General features: G+C 37.3%; 1 protein-coding gene across 4 annotated transcripts in view; it reads left to right on the top strand.

The window, feature by feature from the left end:
• The window catches only part of LOC150105280 (general transcription factor 3C polypeptide 4-like), a 267,680-nt gene that overhangs the window by 196,294 nt on the left and 48,533 nt on the right, over positions 1–22,853 (top strand). For 3 of the 4 annotated variants that reach the window (XM_090394058.1, XM_090394057.1, XM_090394059.1), the window contains exons 11-12: positions 1,006–1,051; positions 20,455–20,681. In XM_090394058.1, coding sequence (XP_090250184.1) covers positions 1,006–1,051; positions 20,455–20,681 — 273 coding nt within the window. The remainder of the gene's footprint in view (positions 1–1,005; positions 1,052–20,454; positions 20,682–22,853) is intronic. The other variant, XM_090394060.1, reaches the window with a different exon arrangement.

The following is a 22,853-nucleotide window of genomic DNA, read 5'->3' as shown; positions in this document are numbered from 1 at the left end:
GTTGTAAATTCCCAACTTCCTTAACTTGTTCTTAAGTATTAGGTCCATGGTCCATTGTGGCCAAGTAACTTGACTACTAAGCCAATTCATAGAAAATTAATGATCTGATAGGATGATGAATTGTATCTGGTCTACTATGTCTCTCAGTTGCTTGTATTCTCTAGCCAGTTTGTCTGTCTTGTTACATGAAAACTCCAGTTTCTGGGAGGAAAAAACCTTGTTGCCTCTATATGAAATTTTCTAGCTTGCCTTTACTTAAAAAAGCCTTAAAGATTCCTTTTGCCCTTGACAGGATTTTGAATTCAGATCTTTCTCTCTGAAAGGCATTGTCTGTTTCATATGGTCTGCAGAGGCACTATCATAAATTCTTAATGTTTTTAAATTAACAATAGAATAGCTTCTGTTTTTAATTTAATGATCTAAAATCACTTCTACATATTATTTTGAAGATAAAAGAAAATTGAAATCGTGTAGCTTTAACAGTTTACTTTAGTAAAGATAAATACAGTTTACTTTTTATCTGTGATATATTACACTTTCTACATGAATAACCATAACTGAGCTATTATTGCATTTATTCTTTAATTATTAATATTCATAGAAAGTTTGGTGTTTCTTGTTAATTGATATGTAGGCAAAATAACTGCTTTTGTAATTCATACTCTAGTAAAGGATTCTCTAAGCATGTTACATTTATGGAAATTTGGTTTTTATAACTTGGAAATTTTTGTGAAATAATTTACAAGTGCCTAGAAAAATTTCATATCCATAAAACCACCCTTTCTTTCTCCTCTAGTTTACTTTGAAGGATTACAACAGTTGAAGAAAAATGTTAATTATTTCTTATCTTTTCACACTGCTACTTTTAGTGTGGATTAATGTTATGATTGATATTTAAAAAAAACCAACCAACAACAACAAAAGTTAAATGAAGTTTGTATCTTAGTATTGATCTCTTTTCTTTTCCCCATTTGGGTAATTTTATAAAAAATTGTTTTATTTCAGCCTTGCTTTCATGTTTGATCATTTGACAATTAGGGAGCCTCTTCAGGTTAGTAATTTCGCTTTTTAATATCTCTCCTCTTGTATAGTACAAAAAAAATAAAAAAAGTAGCAAAAGTTATGCCACATTGGCTAAATAGGAATATATCATCTAATCCTATATCATTCTGCTCATGTGTGAATATAGATTTGTAAATTAAATTATTATCTGTGAGTCAGCTGCTGAACTGTTATATTGTTTCCCACTTAAATATAGTTTCCCAGACAAATGAATAACTTTGTGGGAGGGTGTGAATTGCATGACATAAAGTTATGATTCCATGAAGATTTCTAAATCTCAGTGTGTATTATGATGATGCATGAATATAGCCACATAGGGTGACTGTGAAGCAAATCATTACTACTTGCTAGCCCTGCACTGGAGAGTTCACAAACAGTTGCTACTAGCCCCCCCCCCCCCCCCCAAGTAATGTAATAAATTTTTCATGTTCCAAATTGATACTTCCATCCTTTTAGTTAATGAATAACTGAAAATAACACTGATAAGTATTATGTTTTGAGAAATTGTTAACATGTGTAAGGGAAATTACATGTAAAATCTTTGTTTGATACCAATGAACTCTGTCTAGTGTCTGCAACTTGAAAAGCAATATCGGAACCTCTGATTCTAAAAATCATATGTAGTCTTGATGTTCTTGGATTCTTCTAAGATCAGAATGGCCAGTCTGCCCAAAGTAGCAAAGTTGGCAGGAACAGGCTAGTTTATTTAATGCTATTGATTCACAACACAGAATGATAAGAAAATAATATTTATTAACTTATTAGCTGATATTTTGCTGCTATTATATCCAGCATCTTCAGAGCATAAGAACAGTTTGTCACAGTACATGTAACAACAACAATTTGGTATAACAGTGGGACTATTTAAAAAACTTGTAATTGATAACACAAGGAACTAAAGTCCTAATTGGTAGCATCGGTTGTTGGATAAAGAGAGAGAGAGAGAGAGGAAAAAAACAAGTATGAATTTGATCTTAAAATGACTGTCTCTCCCAGATTTTTGATAAATTGATACAGCCATACTTGGTGAGTTTTGGGGTATGTTTTAAGCTACTGCTGATTCCAGAAACAATCTTTCTGACTTATGACTTATAATAATGACTACCCATACATGGTACTAATGTACTATAGGTTGATCAACCAACCTCTTGTGTATGAACACAACATAAAAATAATAATAATAATAATATCACCTTTGGTTTCTTCCATTTAATCCTCTGTGAATGGGTATCCAAGGCATGGTCTGTTAGACTTGACCTGCCATAACAATAGTGCCAAATGTATTTTTTATGTTCTCCAAAGTGAATGTCAACAGTTCTTTCTGTCTGTCCATAATAAGTCAGATCACAAGAACAGGGCACTTCATATGTGATAAAGAAAAGTTTATCTGTAGGTGATCAGATGCGAGTTGCCAATTTGACATATGGTTTAAATGTGGTGTGTAGCTGATATTTATTAAGTACTCTAGATATCTTTTCAGATGTGCTGCCTTGAATGTATGGTATAGTAACAGTTTTGCTATAGTCTTGTGTAATAGGAAATGGAGGTGATTTCTGTGAAGCATTTAGTATTTTTTTTATTCTATGGGGATTATAGCCATTATAGAAAGTGTGATACAAGTGAGTGAGTTCAATATCATTGGAACACACAACACTGGCTCTGTGAGTTAATCTTTTTAGGATACCATATTGTTGAGCTGGTTCAAGAAGCCCTGTGATGAGTGTATCTAGGAAGGGTAGACAGTCATTAGTTTCCTGTTCCATTGTGAAGTGGATTTTAGGGTGTTGGCTATTTAAATACATTAAAAATGTGTCTAACGTTTCTGAACAATGTGATCAAATAGCAAACACATCATCAACATAGTGCAGCCAAACCATTGGTTTAAGAGTTGATGTATCCATAGCTAGGTTTTTCTAAGTGTTCTATCTAGAAATTGGCTAAAGTGGAGAAAGGTGGGAGCCATTGCTGTCCCATCTAGTTGTTTGTTGAAAGTTTATTTTTCACTTGGTTAGACTATAATAAATTTAGTTTAATCCCTTATCCAAGTGTGAGCAAACAAAGTTTGCACCTGAAAATATCTTCAGGACAGAGGTAAGGTAGTACAACACCGGGAAACTCGTAGCAAAGGTGGACCAAGCTAACATCACTCCTACCTCAGTATTCTCCCATAATGCAAAACACATCTCCTTGTGGATATGTATAATGTTATGCATTAAGGGAAGGGCCACTACCTAGACCGGTTTTGACCTTTACTGAGGTCTCGTCAGTGGGAGCCAGGCCCAGAAGTGAAGATACCAAGGCAGAAGCAATGGAGAGGTCATCTTTACCTATAGGAGTTGCTCAAATGCAACTTCCCTTAATGCATAACATTATACATATCTGCAAGGAGATGTTTTTGCATTATGGGAGATACTGAGATAAGAGTGATGTTAGCTTGGTCCATCTTTGCTATGAGTTGCCTGGTGTTGTACTACCTTACCTCAGTCCTGAAGATATTTTCAGTTGCAAACTTTGTTTGCTCACACTTGGATAAAGGATTAAACTAAATTTATGATAGTCTAACCAAGTGAAAAATAAACTCAACATCTTTCTCTAAATCCAGAGTAATTTAATAATAAGGTGGCACACCTTTTGGCAACTCCTATATGTAAAGATGACCTCTCCATTGCTTCTGCCTTGGTATCTTCACTTCTGGGCCTGGCTCCCACTGATGAGACCTCAATAAAGGTCGAAACCAGTCTGGGTAGTGGCCCCTCCCTTAATGCATAGCATTATACATATCCACTAGGAGATGTTTTTTGCATTATGGGAGATACTGAGATAGGAGTGATGTTAGGTTGGTCCACCTTTGCTAGGTGTTGCCCGGTGTTGTACTACCTTACCTCAGTGCAAACTTTGTTTGCTCACACTTGAATAAAGGATTAAACTAAATTTATTATAGTTGTTTGTATATCTTTCCTTTCCATGCAAAATAATCTGCATTTACTGTAAATTTAAATAATTCAAATATATCTGGCGGGAAATGTGCACTTTAGCAAATCAAGGGTTTCAATTAACCGTACAGGAGTAAATTGTGAAGTAATATCAAAACTAATCATTATGTCTGAACTTTTTTCAGATATGGTGTTCTAATATATTCTGCAGGAACAGAATTTTTACAAAGTGGAAGAATTATTTGTGAGGAGGGACTAGTAATTTAGCTAAATGTTTAGCAAGTTTGTATGTGGCGCTGTTTTTATATTATTCACAATTCAGCATAGGGGGTGTACCTTGTTTGTGAATTTTTGGTGCTCCATATATTTGGGATGTTTTAACATGAGAAGGCTTGAGTTTGTTAACTGTTTCTTTTGGCCAGGAAGTGACTTTCTTCACTAATTTGTGAAATTTATTCTTTTGAGAGTTAGTAGGATCATGATCTATGATTTGGTATGTAGACTGATCTTGTAAAAGTATGTACATTTTGTTTTCATATTCTTTAAATTCATCACCATAGTTTGATTACCTTTGTCTGCTTTAGTTATTACAATATTGTTCTTACTGTATAACTTTTAAAGCGCTGATTTGATTTTTTTTTTTTTTTTTTTTTTTTTTAATAACGAGAGGTTTGATTAGATTAAGATGTTGGCTACATCCAAATGAATGTTATTGGCTATCACTGGAGGCAGATTGTATATTCTCCATTCAATGGAAGCCATTATTTTTACTTTTGGAACTTGCCTGGGTGTAATGGCTAGGTTATGCCCTTGACTTAATGCACTAATAGCTTCATCCATTAGGGCTACTGATTATTAATTGACAACAATGTGATCTTGTAATTGTGATCATTCCATAGCAATATGATATTGGAAGCTTTCAAATTTTTTCTGGTGCCAGCTTTTGACTTTCATGAATTCTTTTTCTGCCATTGCATTGTAGATGCTGACAAGGACTGCCTGCTGTTCTGGGTTTACAATATCACACAATTTGTCATGTAGAGTGTTGATAGTTGCATTTATTTTTGAGAGCTCCATACGAGTAGCGCTAATCTGTTCACACTAGTGCTAAACTAACACATTTGTAAATACGCTGGGCTTTGGCTGAATGAAACTTACTTTCAATTTTGACATAATTTGATATTGTATTAGTGTCTCGGTACCACTTTAAGAAGGCTAACCTGTTTAGCTGCCATGCCAGTTTTAACTTCCACTTACCGAATTACCATTCTTGGACTCTGAAGATGTTGGATATGATATCAGCAAATTATCAGCTAATAAGTTAATAAATATTATTTTCTTATCATTCTCTGTTGTGAATTAATACTGTTAAATAAACTAGTATGAACTGCCCAACACATAAGCCTCTATACTTGTTTGACAGGAACAGGTCACTTGATAAACTACAAGGATAGAGATGGCAATTTATCCTTAGTAGATGATAGGGAAGAATATAACTTCTATGCTGGTGTGAAAATACTTTATAGATTGTATTTGCAAAGAATTCATGCTTATTTGTTCAGAAGTTCTTTTAAGATAGCATGCAGGAATACATCAGATTTTAGTTTGACTGTAGGATGATATAAAATATTTAGTAACACTAAAAAGTAGCATGCACTATATTCTAGTTAATGGTGATGGTAATCCTAGCATAATTCTTACATGTATATAATTTAATATAAAACAACAATTAATGATTGTTGTTTGGCATTACTGTTGATTAAAATAACTATGGAAAGTTAATATATTTGAGTTTCTTGTAATTTGCATCTCTTTTTATCACATATTGGTTTTAATAAGATAAGCATGTTATTATATGAGACTTCTGTGGAGTCTAAGGATTCATTGCAGGAGATTACTCTATTATTATTATTTGTGACACCTCCAAGGAGTCCAAAGACTCATCACGGGAGGACACCTATTGTACAACTCTCTGTCTCCACCACTACACCGAACCTCTACTACCAATCATCTACGTCAGCGCCATCTACTGCCCACCACCACAGCTACTATTTTTTTTGGCAGTAAATTGCATGTGTTCTAAAGGGCCGCTTTGTCTGTAACTTTATGCTACACAACCTTACATCAACACATTACATACTATTTTTGCCTGTTTTATAGGATAAAACACCAGTTTCTAGGATTAAGAAACTGTGCTACTCTGAATGAAACTGGATACAATGTATATTATACTTAACAAGAAATTGTATTCTTGTTTTAATCCTATATCCAAGTGTAAGCATAAGCATGAAGTAACCTCTCGACTACTCTATGACAGGTCATTGACTAGTTCACACTAGTCATTAAAAATCAAAACCACTCTAGATAATGCACTTCCTTCCTCATGGTAAAAGTTAATGGTGTGAAACAGCACTAGGAAACAATTAAAAGACGTATTTAATGCTTCCAATATTTCATCTCAGTTACAGAGACATCATCAGGGAGTACAAAATGAGACTTGTAACACACACAAAGGTAGCACAGAACTAAGTGAAACATGGAAGAAAGACTAGAATCCTAATTAGTCAGTGGCTTAGGATGTAAACAGATCTTGAAGTATTAGTGTTTCCTGTATTTTGTGGGAAATCTTATGCAGCCATATTTATTTAAATTAGGCTGATTTTTAAGAGCAACAGCAGATTCTTAAAAGTCTTTTTCTTCTAAATTTACTGTGATTGAGCATGATGGTCTTTTTTCCGATTGATTCTGTAAGCTATATCCAAACCATGGTCTGCAAGGCCAGATTGACCATAATCATGGTTGATGACTGCAGATGTATATTTTATGTTCTTCTATTTGGATAGTAGCTGATCTTCCTGTCTGTCCTTAGTAGACCAGCTTGCAGGAACATTAGAACTGAGAAGGGAGAGGGAATTTGTCTTTAGTGGAGTGGATAAGGGTAGCTAGTTTTAAGTGGGCTTGAAAGTGGTGCAAAGATTGTATTTCTTCTGGATATATTTTCTGATGTGCCTCAGACATATAGCATTACTGAAATTTTCTGGAGAGAAAGTTATGGATTGGGGTAATGATTGATTATAATTATTTTATTTTTTTTTTTTGATAATGTTATAACTGTAACCGTTAGGTAGAAAAATGTGGTGTATATGATTGAGTTCTGTTGCAAGAGAGATTTCATTGGAACAGATGTGATAAGCTCTATAGGTAAGTGTTTTATAACACCGTATTGTTGAGAGTGAATGAATGATGTGAAAGTTTGGAAATGTATCAGCCTGTGTGAGTGGGTTTCTTATATACTAAAAAGGACAGGTTACCATTAGGTTGGTGGGAGACCAGGGCATCTAGGAAAGTTCAGACTATTATTAGTTTCCTTTTCCACAGTAAATTGGATTCTAGGGCAGGCTATTGAGGTGACATAGAAAAATATGTAATATGTCTGAAAGTTTATTTTTCACTTGGTTACACTATAATAAATTTAGTTTAATCCTTTATCCAAATGTGAGCAAACAAAGTTTGCACCTGAAAGTATCTTCAGGACTGGGGTAAGGTGGTACAGCACCGGGCAACTCTGAAGATACTTTCAGGCGCAAACTTTGTTTGCTCACACTTGGATAAAGGATTAAACTAAATTTATTATTATGTAATGTGTCTGAGCCATAAAACCAAATAGAAAACACATGACCCTCTATCATTACTCTCCAAGCAATAAATCTGGTCCTCATGTACTTGCTAACTAAATCTTGCATTTGTATCAGCTAAAATGTGTAACTCATACTTTATAGGAAGCATTCTATAGTCATTCACAGATTGGCAAATAGACTCAATGAGTGGAGACGTAATTATTATTATGGGGGATTTCAACTATGGGAACATAGATTTGGAAGGAGGAGGGGACACATGAGAGGAAGAAAATGGAATGTATGCAGTTACTAAGGGATAATTACCTGAGACAGCATGTGATGGAATATACTAGGAGTTTGAGAGTGCTCGATCTAATAATTGCATCTGAGAATTTGTAACTAATATGGCCACGTTGTCACCAATTGGTGAGAGCGATCATATGGTCTTGACCAGGAAGGTGGCTAAATGTGTGGAATTTTCAGTTAAGAAGGGTGTGTGGAATTACAGGGCTGTAAGTATTGACAACCTTAGGAGATTGCTTGGATTGATGCCATGACATGTAAAACTGCAAGGGCTAGATGTTGATAGTGCATGGGAAGTGATAAAGGAGTGTTTGATGGAGGTAATGGCAGACTGCATACCTAGAGTCAGGAGAGTAAATCAAATGGGAGTTAAATGGATGAATGTCATGATTAAGCTGGAACTGCAAAAAAAGAAAGAATTGTAGAGGGAATTTAAGGAGAAAGGTGACCAGCAGGCACATGAATAGTACAAGGCACAGGCCTTTCTTACCACACTAGTTACCCTTCTGGGTAATAATACCCAGAAGAGTAACTAGTATGAAAGGAAGTTAGTAATGCAGGCTAAAGAGAGTCCCAAACAGTTCTTTCGATATGCTGCAAGTAAAAGAAAGAATGTACCGTATTTGTCAGCGTATAAGACGCACTTTTTTTCATTGAAAATAGGTGTGAAAAACAGTTTCAAACAGTTCGAAATTTTCTCTGTTCCGAGTTCCGTGATTTATTTATTGCTTCCTTGCGGTGTGTGTGAGATCAGTGTTTCTCAAATTTCAGACATCCGCGTTCATATGATTGGTGCTGTATTAACAAAAGATCGTGCTACTAAATGACAAAGACAAGCCGACAGTTGAGTTCAAATGCTAATTCTCTTCAACCGAATTCCTTATATAATATCTGAAACATATTCACTATATATTTCTTCATTTTAACACGTTCACTCAAACAAAACCATATGTTACACCGGCAACCTATGGTTTTGCTTGAGTCATACAGCATTTTCTGTGGGAGGTGGACATGCGATTCATTAGTTAATGGCGTTTTTATTCCAGTTGTCTCTAATTGCACTGTTGGTTGAGAAACATATTGCACAGCCTGCAGATGTCTCTGTACCTTATTCATTGATACAATAGTAATGTTTTTCGATCTCAAACTTCACGGATACATTGAATTTTATTCTGTGCGTTAATGATGCATTGCCGAAAATTGCCACGGACCCCCTGAAGACCTTTCACGTACCCCCTGGGGGGGGTACACATACCACACTTTGAGAAATACTTGTAGAGTTCAGTGGATACACATGCGCTGTCATTAACAATCACAGCTGTGTCCTGTTTGTTTAAACTTTCCAATTGTTGTCACAGTTGTGAACGGTGATAAATTTCTGATGTTAAATTTTCTCTAAATTTCTTGGCAAATTATGGCTGAAAAACATCGCCATTGTTACAGTATTGCATACAAGCTATGTGTGATTGCGTATGCTAAAGAACATGGAAACAGGGCTGCAGAGAGGCATTTCGGACCATCCCCAACTGAGAAAATGATAAGAACTTGGCGGAATCAGGAAGAGGATTTAAAAAAAACAACTCACAGTAAATATAACCTACGAAGTGGAACTGCAAAATGGGCAGAACTGAATACTTGGATTTTAGACCACAGAAAAGCAGGACTTTCAGTGTCTACAAAAATGATTATTCATCAAGCAAAGCGATAGCCACTAACAGTGGGATCGCCAACTTTACTGGATCAACATCGTGGTGTTCAAGATTCATGAAGAGAAACCCGCTATGTATGCGGACTAAAACAAAAATATCACAAATGATCCAAGCTGAACATGAAGAAAAAATGATTGAATTTCATTGATTCGTCATTAACGCAAGGAAACGAGAAAATTTTGAACTTGCGCAAATAGGAAACATGGACGAGGTTCTGCTGACTTTTGATGTGCCCTCAAACAAAACTAGATTCCAAGGGCACTAAAAGTGTTACTATTAAAACTTCGGGGCACGAAAAAACTCACTACACGGTTGTTTTATCCTGCTGTGCTGATGGGACAAAATTGCTGCCACTGTTGATTTTTAAAAGGAAGACGCTATCCAAAGAAAAACTGCTTAAAGGAATGTTTGTAGATGTTCACTCAAAAGGCAGGATGGATGGAGGAGGAATGAAGTTATGGATAGATAAAATTTGGTCTAGGCACCCTGGTGGACTGTTGAAGGAGCCTGCCATGCTAGTATGGGATCAGTTTCATTCTCACAGAACAGATGATGTTACAAATAAACTCAAAGAATTGAAAACTCAGTTAGCTGTAATTCCAGGAGGTCTAACTAGTCAGCTTCAACCTTTAGATGTCTGTATTAATAAACCATTTAAGGGATTTATGAAGGAGAAGTGGAACAGCTGGATGCAGTCTTCAGATTTTGAGGTTATGTCATCAGGAAGAAGGAAGAGGCCTAGCATTTCGCAAGTTTGTGAGTGGGTCAAAGCTTCATGGGATGCTGTGAAAACTGAGACAGTGGTTAAATCATTTAAGATGTGTGGAATTAGTAATGCACTGGATGGTACAGAGGACAATTTGTTGTATGAGGACTCAGATTCTGATTTAGAAGAGGTTTCAAGTGTCTTTTCATTTAGCTCTGGAGATGAATATCTGGGTTTTGATGATTAAAAGGTGGGTACTCTTTCTTAGTTAGATTAAGTATTTGTTGAAAGTAGGCCTACTTATTACTTTATATTTGAAATACTGTAAATTCATTATAATATTCAGTGATAAAGTTTTTTTCCTAAAAAAACGTGTACAAAAAAATATGGTATATGGCAGAATGATTTCAATGAATGCTGATGATAGGGAGGTAACTGAATCAGTCAAAATAGTAGAATTACTAAGTGAACAGCTTGCAAGAGTATATCATCCAGGTGGTGATATTGCAGGAAGAGAGAGAGCCAAAGCCTTATATGGGAACTGAGGTAAGTGAAATGGAGGTGCATAGCATATTACAGAACCTTAATGTGAATACAGTTGTGGGACTGGAATGGTACACCAGCTCAAGTTTTACATGAAGTGGTGAGAAAATTGTCAGTGTCCTTGACCATATTGTTTAATCTAAGTCTCAGCTCTAGGTTAGTCCCTGGGAGGTGGGGGGGGGGGATATTTCCATTTCATAAAAGAGGCTCCAAGACTGATGTAACAAATTACCAATTGATCAGCATATCAGGAGTTGTACTTAAAGTATTGGATAAGTTAGTCAAAAGCAAAATATAGTCATAGGTAGATGGAAATTAGATACTGTATGGGGACAGCATGGTTTTGTGAAGGGTAGGTCATGCCTCAGTAACTTGCTCATGTTTTATATTGCTGAGTTGGATAAAGGTAATGGGTTTACAACAATACTGCTGGACTTTACAAAGGCATTTGACAGGATAAAACAAGGAATTCTAGTTAATAAATTGCAACACATGGGGATGGGTATAGGGTTGGTGAGATGGATAAGAGGGTGGTTGATGGAGAGATATCAGAAAGTAGTTTATTCAGGAGTAGAGGCTAGTAGAAGCCCTGTGACTAGTGGTGTTCCACAGGGCTCTGTTCTAGCACCACTGCTGTTTAATTTGTACATTAACGATATAGATTCAGTTATTTGCTGATGATGCAAAGTTGGGTAGAACCATAGTTAATACTTTTTCTTTTAGCTTTACAACCTTTTATAAGTTTTGGCTTGCTTCATGATATTTTTCCATTCTACTCTATTCATTGCAGTACTTTTCCAATTCTTAACTTTAAGAATTCCAAGGTCTTTCTCAACCTCATCTAACCATCTCTTTTTGGATCTTCCTCTTCTTCTTTGTCCAATTATTTTCGATTTATATATTTTTTTAACTCCTCTACTTTCTTCCATCCTTTCTCGGTATTCATGCTATATTCATGCTATTTTTGTGCAAAGAAATGGTTCTGCAAAAGGGCAGAAATGGCAACGACAATGGCACCAGACTATGGCTTTAGGCAACTGGAACATCTTCTCTCTGACAGGGAAGGAGTTGGAACTGGTCAAGGAAGCCAAGTGCTACCGGCTAGACTTAGTCGGGCTTTCTTTGACCAAGAGGAGAGGCTCTGGAACTGTCGACCTGGATAAGGGGTGGAAGCTCTACTACTCTGGTGTGAGCCTGACAATGTCTGCTCAGGCAGGTGTGGGGATACTCACAAGCCCCCAGCTGTCAGACTGTGTTGCTGAGTGGATCCCATTGGGGGAAGGCTATGTGTGTTAAGACTTCAGATGAAAAACCATGATTTGGCTGTGGTGCAAGCCTATGCACCTAATCTGGAGTCAGAATACTCTGCCTTCCTAGAGGAAGTGGATGCTTCTTTTGACAGGGTGGCAGACATGGGATCAGTCCTGCTAATGGGTGACCTCAATGCACATGCTGGAACAGATGACCAGACATGGAGGGGTGTGGTTGAGAGGAACGGCGCCCCTGACTTTAACGTGAATGGGTTGAAATTATTGGACTTTTGCTGTACTAACAGCTTGTCCATAATGAATACCTTCTTCCAGCACCAAGAAGTCCATAAGTATACCTGGTACAGGGATACACTAGAACAAAGGTCTCTGATTGACTTCTTTATAGTCTCAGCAGACCTATTTTCCTCAGTGTTGGATGTTCGTGTGAGAAGAGGGACAGAACTGTCAACTGACCACTACCTGTGCACTCTACGGCTTCAGAAACCAGATGCTACCATCAACACTGGAAAATGAGGCTGTGAGGAAGAATTTTGCAGGTGACATTTCCTCCAGGTTCAAAGAGATTCCCAAGCATACTGCAGATGTTGAGGAGGAGTGGAAGCTGTTCAGAACAGCTGTCCCTGCCTCTGCACTCTCATGCTGTGGCAGAAAGCGGATCGGCATGGCAACAGGCAGTGAGAAAAGGACACCTTGATGGAACCAAGAAGTCCAAAAAACTGTCCAGGCAAAAAAGGAGTTCTACCTAACATAGCTTAGGGTCAGGTCACTGAGATGCATTTGTGGTATGCTGAGGCAGTAAAGACGGCAAAGCAGAAGGCTTGGGAATCCTTTAGAGAAAGATTAGACTCATCCTGTGCAAATGCAAACAAAGTATTCTGGCAGCCCATCCGCCGCCTTCGAGGGAGGAAATCGTGCACAGCAAGGGCAATTAAGGCCTCTGATGGTGCACTTTTAACAACCGAGAAGGATATCCTCCACAGATGGAGGAATACTTTGAGAGCCTTCTTAATCCGGGTGGCCCAACAGTTGTGGACATCCAAGAGGTGCAGATCAGGACAATGACTAGTCTCACAGCAGAAGAGGTCCATTTAGCAATAAAATCGCCAAAATCGGGCAAGGTTGCTGGCGATGATGAAATTCGGTCCGGAATGCTAAAAGCCTTAAATCGAGATGGTGTTCTCTGGCTGACTCGAGTGTGTCAGGCTGCTTGGATATCTGGGCGAGCACCAAAGCAATGGCAGACAGGCATAATAATACCAGTCTTCAAGAAGGGAGACCAGAAGGATTGCAGTAACTATCGTGGCATCTCTACTCAGCCTGCCTGGGAAAGTGTATGCTAGGTGCTTGGAAAGACAGTGCAGGAGTATAGTTGAGTCAAAGTTCCAGGAAGAACAATGTGGCTTTCGTCCCGTTAGAAGCACAACTGACCAAATCTTCACTTTAAGGCAAGTCTTTGAGAAATCTTGGGAATATGCCAAGAATGTCTACACGTGTTTTGTGGACATGGAGAAGGCATATGACTGGGTTCCTCGAGATAAGCTTTGGCAAGTAGTACAGGAGTATGGAGTGGATGGCCAACTATTAACTGCCATCAAGTCCCTGTATGAATGCCCAGAGTTTGGTGTCAGGGTAAACAGCACAAAATCTGAACCTTTCACAATCTCCGTTGGCCTCAGCCAAGGGTGTGTTCTGTCACCCCTCCTTTTCATAATATTTATGGACTGGATTGATAGGCACAGCCAAGGCAGTGAGTGTGTCAGAATTGGAAGATGTAGCATTGGATGTCTGCTTTTTGCAGATGACCTAGTTCTGCTTAGCTCTTCCACAGATGACCTCCAGCGGACTCTGGATATTGTAGCTGTTTGTGCAGACGCCGGAATGAAGATCAGTGTGGCCAAAACTGAAACATTTGTGGTCTCAAGACAACCATCCCAGTGCACTCTACATTTAAGTGGAGTCCCAATGAGGCAGGTGGAGAAGTTTAAATACCTTGGGTCCATATTCACGAATGATGGAAAATGGGACGTAGAGCTAGATACTCGAATTGGCTTAGCAAGTTCAATATTGCGGAGCTTGGTTGTTCGGTAGTGTTGAAGTGGGAGTTAAGCCAGAAGGCAAAGCTGGCTGTCTTCAATAGTCAATGTCCCCATCCTCACCTATGGTTATGAGAGTTGGGTAATGACTAAAAGAATCCAAGAATCCCGGCTGAAATGAAGTTCTTTTGAAGGGTTGCGGGACTGACAAGACTTGACAGAGTCAGAAGCTCTGTAATTCAGGAAACCCTCAATACTCAACCGCTGCTTCTCCGTGTTGAGAGATCACAGTTACGTTGGTACTGGCACCTGGTCAGAATGCCACAAGAGAGGCTCCCTCAGCAGGCCCTCTTTGTGGTCTCAAAGAGGGCCTGCTGAGGGACATAATCTCAATAGATTATGTCCAAAACCTTGGGTGGACATGTTTGGGAATCCCACCAGAACACCTGAGCTTGGTGGCAGAGGATCGTGACCATTGGAAGTTCCTCTTGCAGCTGTCCAATTAGGAAAGGTGGGCCTTGAAGATGTATGTATGTATATTTTTTTAACTCCTCTACTTTCTTCCATCCTTTCTCAGTGGCCTATTCATGCTATTTTTTGTGCCTTAATAAATCTAACAATATCTTCTCCCTTTATTAATTCATTAATTTTGCTATTTGTTCTTATTCTCCAATTGTCATTCTTCTGTTTAATTGGTCCAGAATTTTTTTTTTTTTCATTATTTTCCTTTCAAAAATTCTTAACCTATTCTCTTCTTTTTGGGATAGAGTTCAAGATCCATGATTCCTATCCATATGTTATTACTGGTCTTCTTCTTTTTTTTTTTTTTTTTTTTTTTTTTATTTTTTATGTTGGGGCCTATATACGAGAGGTTGGCTGGTCAACTTATAGTACTTTTAAACCGTATATGGGTAGTGGGATGGGAAAGGAGAAATTTGTTGACATTTGATTTAAAAGCTTGTATATTGTATTCCTTGGGAAGTACATCCCCAAATACAAGTACAGCAGTAGCAGGGATGAAGGAGGAGAAAAAGAAACTTGTTCTGTGGGTTTCAAGGTGTACTGTGAAGGGATATTGGGCGGTGGCTGTACGCATTCCAATGGTTTAGTACAGAGTGGGGGAATTATTGATGCTGTTTCAGATAAGCACTTTCCATGAAAATATTTGTAGAATATACAAATTGCAGAGACTAAATGTCTATGTGAAAGTGGGGGGAGTCAGTTGGCAAGAGATGAATCAGTTATCAGTCTAATTGCTCTCCTATGTATTCAGTCAAGCATTTTGAGGGAGCTTTTAGGAGCCCCATTCCAAATGTGAGAACAGTATTCGATAGCCGAATGGATTTGTGATTTATATAAGGTTAACAGCTGTTCTGAAGTGAAGTAATGTCTTGAGCAAAAGAGAAAGCCTAGTTTTTTTGGAAGCTGAGGATGCAATGGTTGTGATGTGTTTATGCCTGGAGAGGCTTAATGTCATGGTAATTCCGAGAAGAGAAATTTCATCTCGTCTGGAAATTTGAGTGTTATCAAAAATAATACTGGGGAAAATGGTTCTTTTTTGTGGGAAATAAGACAGAACTGGGTTTTACTAGCGTTGAAGTTGACGAGGTTATCTGAGCCCCATCGGAAGATGTCTTGGAAGTCTGAATTAAGGGAAATTGTGGTTAATGTTCTGTGGGTTGTAGTGAGTTGTGTAGGGTAAGGTTTATCAAATGAAAGGTAGGAGTGCAATGTGCTGTCATCTGCAAAACTGGGTATTGGGTTGGAGGTCAACTGAAGTAGGTCATTGATGTACAGAAGGAAGAGGGTCGGTGAGAGAACTGAACCTTGTGGGACCCCAGCATTAGTTGGATGGTGAGAGGATAGGGAGCCATCTACCATTACACATAGTGTGCGTCCAGACAGGAAGCTGGCAATCCATCTGCAGAAGTCCTGAGACAGTCCAAATGATGGAAGTTTGCTTACTAAGCCTTTGTGCCAGACCCGGTCAAAGGCTTTAGAGATATCAACTGCAACTACTCGGGATTCGCCAAATTTTTCCATAGCATATGTCCAGAGATGGGTGATATATGAGAGCAGGTCACCTGTTGATTGGCATCGACGGAATACATACTGGTGGTCACTTAATAGCTGGGTACCCTCAAGTTAGAGTAGGAGTTGAGAATTGATGGTTTTCTCCATCACTTTAGATAAGATTGAGGTCAGCGAGATAGGGTGGTAGTTAGATGGTAACGATTTGTCAACCTTTTTTTGGGAATGGGCTTGAATATAGGCCAATTTCCAGGCTTTAGAATATATATATACCAGAGTAAGAGAGTGTGTACAGATGCCATAGGATAGGAGTCAGTTCTGCTGCACAGACCTTCAAGACAATTGGAGGAATGCCATCAGGGCCAGGAGCTTTTTTTTGTGAACAATTTTGACAACAGTTTAGGAATCTCTTTCTGGCAAAAGGATACAGGGGGCATTGTATGTTGGGCAGTTGGAATGACTGGGGGGGGGGGCATTTGGCATTGTCAGTTATGCATGCATTGGAGGCAAAGTGTGAAGCCAGGAGATAAACTTTTTCTGTGGGTGATGTTGCAATTGAGCCATCTGGGTATGATAGGGGTGGGAGTAGTGTAGGGCAAAAGTTGCGACCAATCGGTTTTGCAAGAGACCAAAAGGCATGACTGCCGTTAGGACAGGCTGCAAGTTTCTTGCTTTTTGCTCGTTCAAATTCTGCTTTGGAATCATTGATAATTTTTTTGCATCTGTTTCAGGCTTCACTATAGGCACTGAAGGAGGATGGAGTTCTTAATTTGAGCCAGTTGTGGTATGCCTGATTTTTCATTTGCACATCTTTTGGAAAACAAGGGTTTTGATAGGGGATGGCAGTTCAGAGAAGTGTGGGGAATGTATGTTATCATACAATTAAGGATTACTGTGGTGATATGTTCAGTGCATATGTTTGGATTGGAAGACTGCAAACAATAGTACAGCCATGGGAATGAAGATAGTAGTCTCGGAGGCTGTCCCATTTGGCACTGTTATAATGCCAAACTACTTTAATGCAGGTGTGACTGTGTATGCATTGTTGCATGGGGCAGGAGATTGTGGTCAGAATTACTACAACTGGAAGAGGAATTTAAAACATTAAAATCACCTAGGAGGATGATTTCACTATTAGGAGAGTGGAACTGGAGGAAATAGACTTTTGAGGAGAGGAAATTAAAGAGCTCGGAGTGGTTGGTGGTATTAGGAGAGTAATAGAGACAGCAGATGAATTTGAATGAGTGGGGGAAGGATATTTTTAGCCAAAGAAGGTCTAGGTTAGGTTCTCTCTGGCAAGGTATGTCAGAGTGAATATATGCGCACACACCATCCTTGGGTCGAAAGGAGTTAAATAATGTATAGTTTGGATGATTGAGATGGATAGTGCTGGGGGAAGCTGAAATTTGAGTTTCTGTTAAGAAGAGTAGGTGGGGTTTGGTTGACTGCAGATGATAGTGGACACTATTAAGGTTGGAGTTGAGACCACGGATGTCGGTGTAGTGGATATGCAAGGGTCTGTGGGGCATGGCTTTGACCGCAAGGGTCTTGCACGATTCCTATGCAGTGCCTGCATACTGGTCTTCTTGGTGGTTACTAGTGGCCTCACTTGGTTTGTGCACTAGTTTGGTTTGTTTGTAGTCTATGGTCCAGCTGTTGTCTCCATTTTGGCTTTTTTCTTCTAGCTGTCTTCAGATTGGCGTCTTTATTCCCTTTGTGCAAAGGTTAAGTCAGGTCGAGCACATACACCTGATTGGAGGCAACTGTCCTTTAGCTTGCTATTTATCTGCTTTATTAATTTAGATGTGTTTGTTGGTGTATCACAGATCTTTCACGAGACATGGAAAGTTCGTTCTGTCCTTTCTTTTGTTTATGGGTCCAAAACGGTGGCATTTGATGATATTCCTGGGATCGAAGTTGCATTCACCTGCTAGTTTGCTAATGTCTTCTTTTAAAGATTTACTGTTTTCCTCCAGAAAGTTCAGAATAATGGCGTTGAGTCTCCTGTTTTCGGCCTCGAGCAATGCATGTACCATTGATGTGATTAAATCGTGGAGTTCATTAGCGGGTACTGATGCACTTGCGATCAGCTGCTGGTCGTTGAGTATCTCGAGCTTTATTTCCAACTTTCAGATTTTGGACAAGAAAGTATCAATCGTGTTATTAAGGTGTTGTTCGAGATTTTCAAGTAATTTGCCTAGGTTCAGCAGCTGTTTAACAGAAGGATGGCACATCAAACAGAAAAAAGGCTGGTTCAGTTCGATAAAAAGCTTGAGTGGAGATTCATCTATTTTCGTGCAGGAAGTATGTAGTTAGTTGCAACAGAAATTGCACGATATACTTTTTTTTTCCCGGTAACTTCGGATTCACAACTGCGGCACTTCGTATTGTCTTTCGGTTTGTTGGTTATCGGCTGCGCTATGCTGACAGGACTTGAAGTAATCTTTCATTGTTGGCCTTTGTTGCCGCCATCTTTACTTCGCATGGTAGGCATAGCGCTTTGACGTGGCTGTTTTTTTTTTTTAATTATAAAAATAACCGATATGAAGGACTATGGGTACTTATAAGTTGTGTAGAAGTAATTGGCTTTTTAGTACCCTCTGTTTTCCTTTTACTGATTATTTTGCACAAAAAAAAGATACTTGCAATTACGATGAAATTTGGGAGCACAAGTTTAACGAAACTTATTCACCTAATAATCGATTTATAAATTTTTAGTTTAGAATTCTTATTTACAACTTTACTACCCAGTAATCTTTTATACATGTTAGCATTTATTTCCAGCTATTATTCTATTATGTATTTCTTCTGCTATGTTATTCATTATTGTTATTAGTGATCCTAGATATTTAAAATGACTTACTGATTCAAAATTATAGGTATCTATACTAAATTTAGAGGCTATTCTATTTCCATTTTTTCCATATTGCATTCGGCTTTAAAATAATGTTGGATTCAATATCCACTTAATTTGATAATTTTGCATTGCCGAACTGAAGCCTTTTGGCTCTTTATTTCAGTAATTCTTGGTACCTTTTGTGATGTGACACCTTTTGGCAACTCATATGGTAAAGTATAACATCTGCATCACTTCAACCTGGGTATTTACATCTGGGTCTACCTATCCACTGATGAGACCTCAACAAAGGTCGAAATCGGTCTGGATAGTGAATCCCCCAATAATGTATAGCATCATACATGTCCGCAAGGAGATGTGCTTTACATTATGGGAAAAACTAAGGAAAGTGACCAGAGCTTACTCCACCTTTACCACGAGTTGCCCCTGTCATGAACGGTTTGCTTAAGCTTGGATCTGCCAAAACTTTTATATAGTTTCTCTATTTGGCACAAAACTTGTAGGTTCTCTGTTCAGCTTTGAAATAATTTTGGATTCAATATCCACAGTGTAATTGTGGATATTGAATAATTGTCTGAGGATCAAAAAAAGGATTTGTTCTTTGGATATTTATTTCAAAAACAAAAAGCGGCTTCCTATGTTGTGGCAGTTTAATGGAAAAGATCCATCTCCCTTTTTCCATGACAATGCACCATGTCATACTATAGGTGCTACTGTAACAGTTTGAGGAAAGTAATATGAAAAAAATAAACTATCTTGCACAGTCTCAATTTCAGTGAATTAGAAAAAATTTTGAGATGAACAAGAATGCTCAGTGTAGCTAGCAAAAATTCATGAATCAGTGATCATGTTGAAGGAATAATAATCTAAAATCTACTGAGAAAGTAGTAGTCTAGTGTGTGTGTACACACTAGACTACTACTACATATGCACACATACTCAGTTTAGATTCCTCTAAAATACTGTGTCATACTAATACTGCTTTAGTGTATTGTTTACACACATGCAACTCTCATTATAACACACTCATAGGGTTCAGAAGAATAGTGTGTTATAGTTGAAACATTGCTACAGAAAATTTCATTTAAAATAATAGCATTGCTACTTTGCATGCTTAAGCTAGGACACTGGCATTTTGTTGTAGCCATTGAATTCACCTTAACTGTTTACTAGAGTGAGAGTAGATTATAACACATATTTTAACATTATAACAGAGATTATTCTATTATTATTAACATTATTTAAGATTATAACAGAGTTAACTTTTTAGTTTCCATAGCTGAAAGAATGCATAACATATTTATGTATCATTCTCATTATGAAGTATGCTGATTGTTATCCCTAAACCTTTATAGAATAAAAGCAATTGAATTTTTTTTTTTTGTATAGTTTATTATTTTTACTCTGAAACCCTCTGAGAAAGTTGGAGAGAGCCTTTTAGAAAAATTAACTTCTTTGAGAGAAAGACAGAGTATATGTTGGTGTATAGATTACCTCGAATACATAAGGATAAGCCTGATGTTGGATTTTCCTCTCCCAGAATGTATTAATATGTATCTTAGTAAAGAAAAAGAAGAAATTAAATATCAGGCACTACCAGAATTACATTTCACTAGGTAAGCTATGGAGCATTTTGTATGTAATTAAACCTGTAGTGTAAAATGTTTAACATGTCTTTAACATCATTAATAAATAAATCAAAAGAAATGTAATTGTAATGATTAAACCATTCAAAACTCTTAAAATATTTTTATTTTATTATTCTTTTATGAAAACTTGAAAACAGAATTAAAATTCTACATTTCTGATAACCATGAAACTTGTATCTAAAGAACTCAGAAAATTTAGTTTGCTATTTTAAAATAAAGTCTCGACATACTAGAATGAATATTCTCTGCATATATGAACGGAAATAACTAAAGATTACTTCTGAGAACCAATTTCATTAAGCTTTTCCTTTACTAAATCTGAATTCTGTGATTGAGATTATGTGATATGTGTTAACTTGGACATGAGACACTAATGAGGTGAGTTAATGTAATTGTGAAAATGAGATTGACTGAGTGATGATCCTGAATGATGGCATTGGATGCATCTTGCCACAAGATGGGCACAAATTCATATGAAGAGAAGACCCAAGAAAAGTCTCATTGACTGTGTTATTGTTGATGATGATATATTCACAGTGGTTCAGGATATGAGAGTATACAGGAAATTTAAAATAAGAGATCACCACTTAGTTTGAAATGTGTTAATTGAAATGAATCAGTTGTAAACTCAAATATTATTGGGAAGGATTTTTTGAAAACAATAACTAAACATATTGGCAATTCATTGACAAACTCTGAAGAAAACATTGTTTTGTACAGGAACATGTGTAAAGTATTTTACAAGGATAGAAAAATCCAAACTTCATAGCAAAATCAAGAAAAGAACCAATCCTCAAAAAGAAGTAAGTATATCGAAGGTTGCTAGTAAGTTAAGCTAGCAGTTGCCCTGGGGGAATTCAGAGCAAAATGAAAAAAAAAAAAAAAAAACTCTGTCAAAATAGCTAAACAAAAGTTGGAATAAAACTTTGACAGGAATATAAAAGACAAAAAGGTGACAAAGTGTTGTGGACTATTGAAAAAAGCTCAGAAACAGAGGAAAGAGTACTAAAAATAAATCAGAAATGATAAAGGAAACATAAAAACAACTGAAGATACAGGTATTTAGGATCAGAAGTAATCACCTTGAAAGATTATTAAGCGACAGAATAGCGGTAAAAAATATTCAAAAGAAATACAATCAGGAGCGTGTGTGTTATATATATATATATATTTTTATTTTTTATTATATATTATATATTTTTATATATATATATTGAGTTGGTGTCGAGGCTAGCTGGTGAACGGTCGTGCTATCGGAGAGCTCCTGAGAGATTTGTGTTTTTTGCTGATTTATTGGTGTTTTGGATTCAATTTAATGGACTTAAGTGTTTAATTTTGGTATATTATTAGAGCTTTATTAACGTGGTTAGTGTACTAAAGTGTTTTATAACATAATCTATGTCGGAAGTCGCCGCTAGATGAATTCGTAATGAGTAGTGTTCTTGCAAGCTCCAGATAAGATAAGTATCATTTTCAGTTATCGATACAAATTACTTAATATTGTGTAGTTTTGTTTTATTTGCCTTGCGTATTTTAGTGCGTCTATTTTTGGTGTGTTATAACGTTTAATTTGACAAAACACGTTACAGATAAATATGGCACCTGTGCGTAGGAAAATGGCGGCCAGTAATGAAGGTTCGCCATCGTTATCAAAGAACGGTAGCATAAAAGAAATGAGTCAGTGTACTAGCTGTGAAATGTACGCTTTGCGGAGTGCGGTCGGAGTGTGGTTAGATGATGATAAAGGATTGAGTGTGTGTAGAAAATGTAGGGAGAATGCGGAATTGAAGTGTATTTCGGATCGTGAGTGTGATATTTTTGTCAACCTTCAAAATGAAGGAAATAGGGATATGACAAGAAACGGCAAAGTTGTACATGAAAATTGTGAGAGTGTGAATGATAGTATAAATGGTTTCTCAGAGAACAAAAAAGATGAGATAGATGCATTGAGTGAGATCGCGTTGTTGAATAGTGCGATAGAAAGAGCAAAACAGCAGCTAGAGTGCATGAACAAAAGTAGACTGAATGAACCAACCAATAATAAAAGGTATGACAGGAAAAATAGACGTATGAATGTGAACATGAACAAAATGAAGGATAGAGTGCTGTATGGAGACTCGTTAGTACGAGGTGTGTTAG

The sequence above is a fragment of the Typopeltis vanoorti genome, chromosome 6 (assembly GCF_054136105.1).
Source record: "Typopeltis vanoorti isolate ZY-2024b chromosome 6, IOZ_Tvanoo_1.0, whole genome shotgun sequence".
In the NCBI taxonomy this organism is placed as follows: domain Eukaryota; kingdom Metazoa; phylum Arthropoda; class Arachnida; order Uropygi; family Thelyphonidae; genus Typopeltis; species Typopeltis vanoorti.
This window is presented reverse-complemented; position numbering and strand designations above follow the sequence as displayed.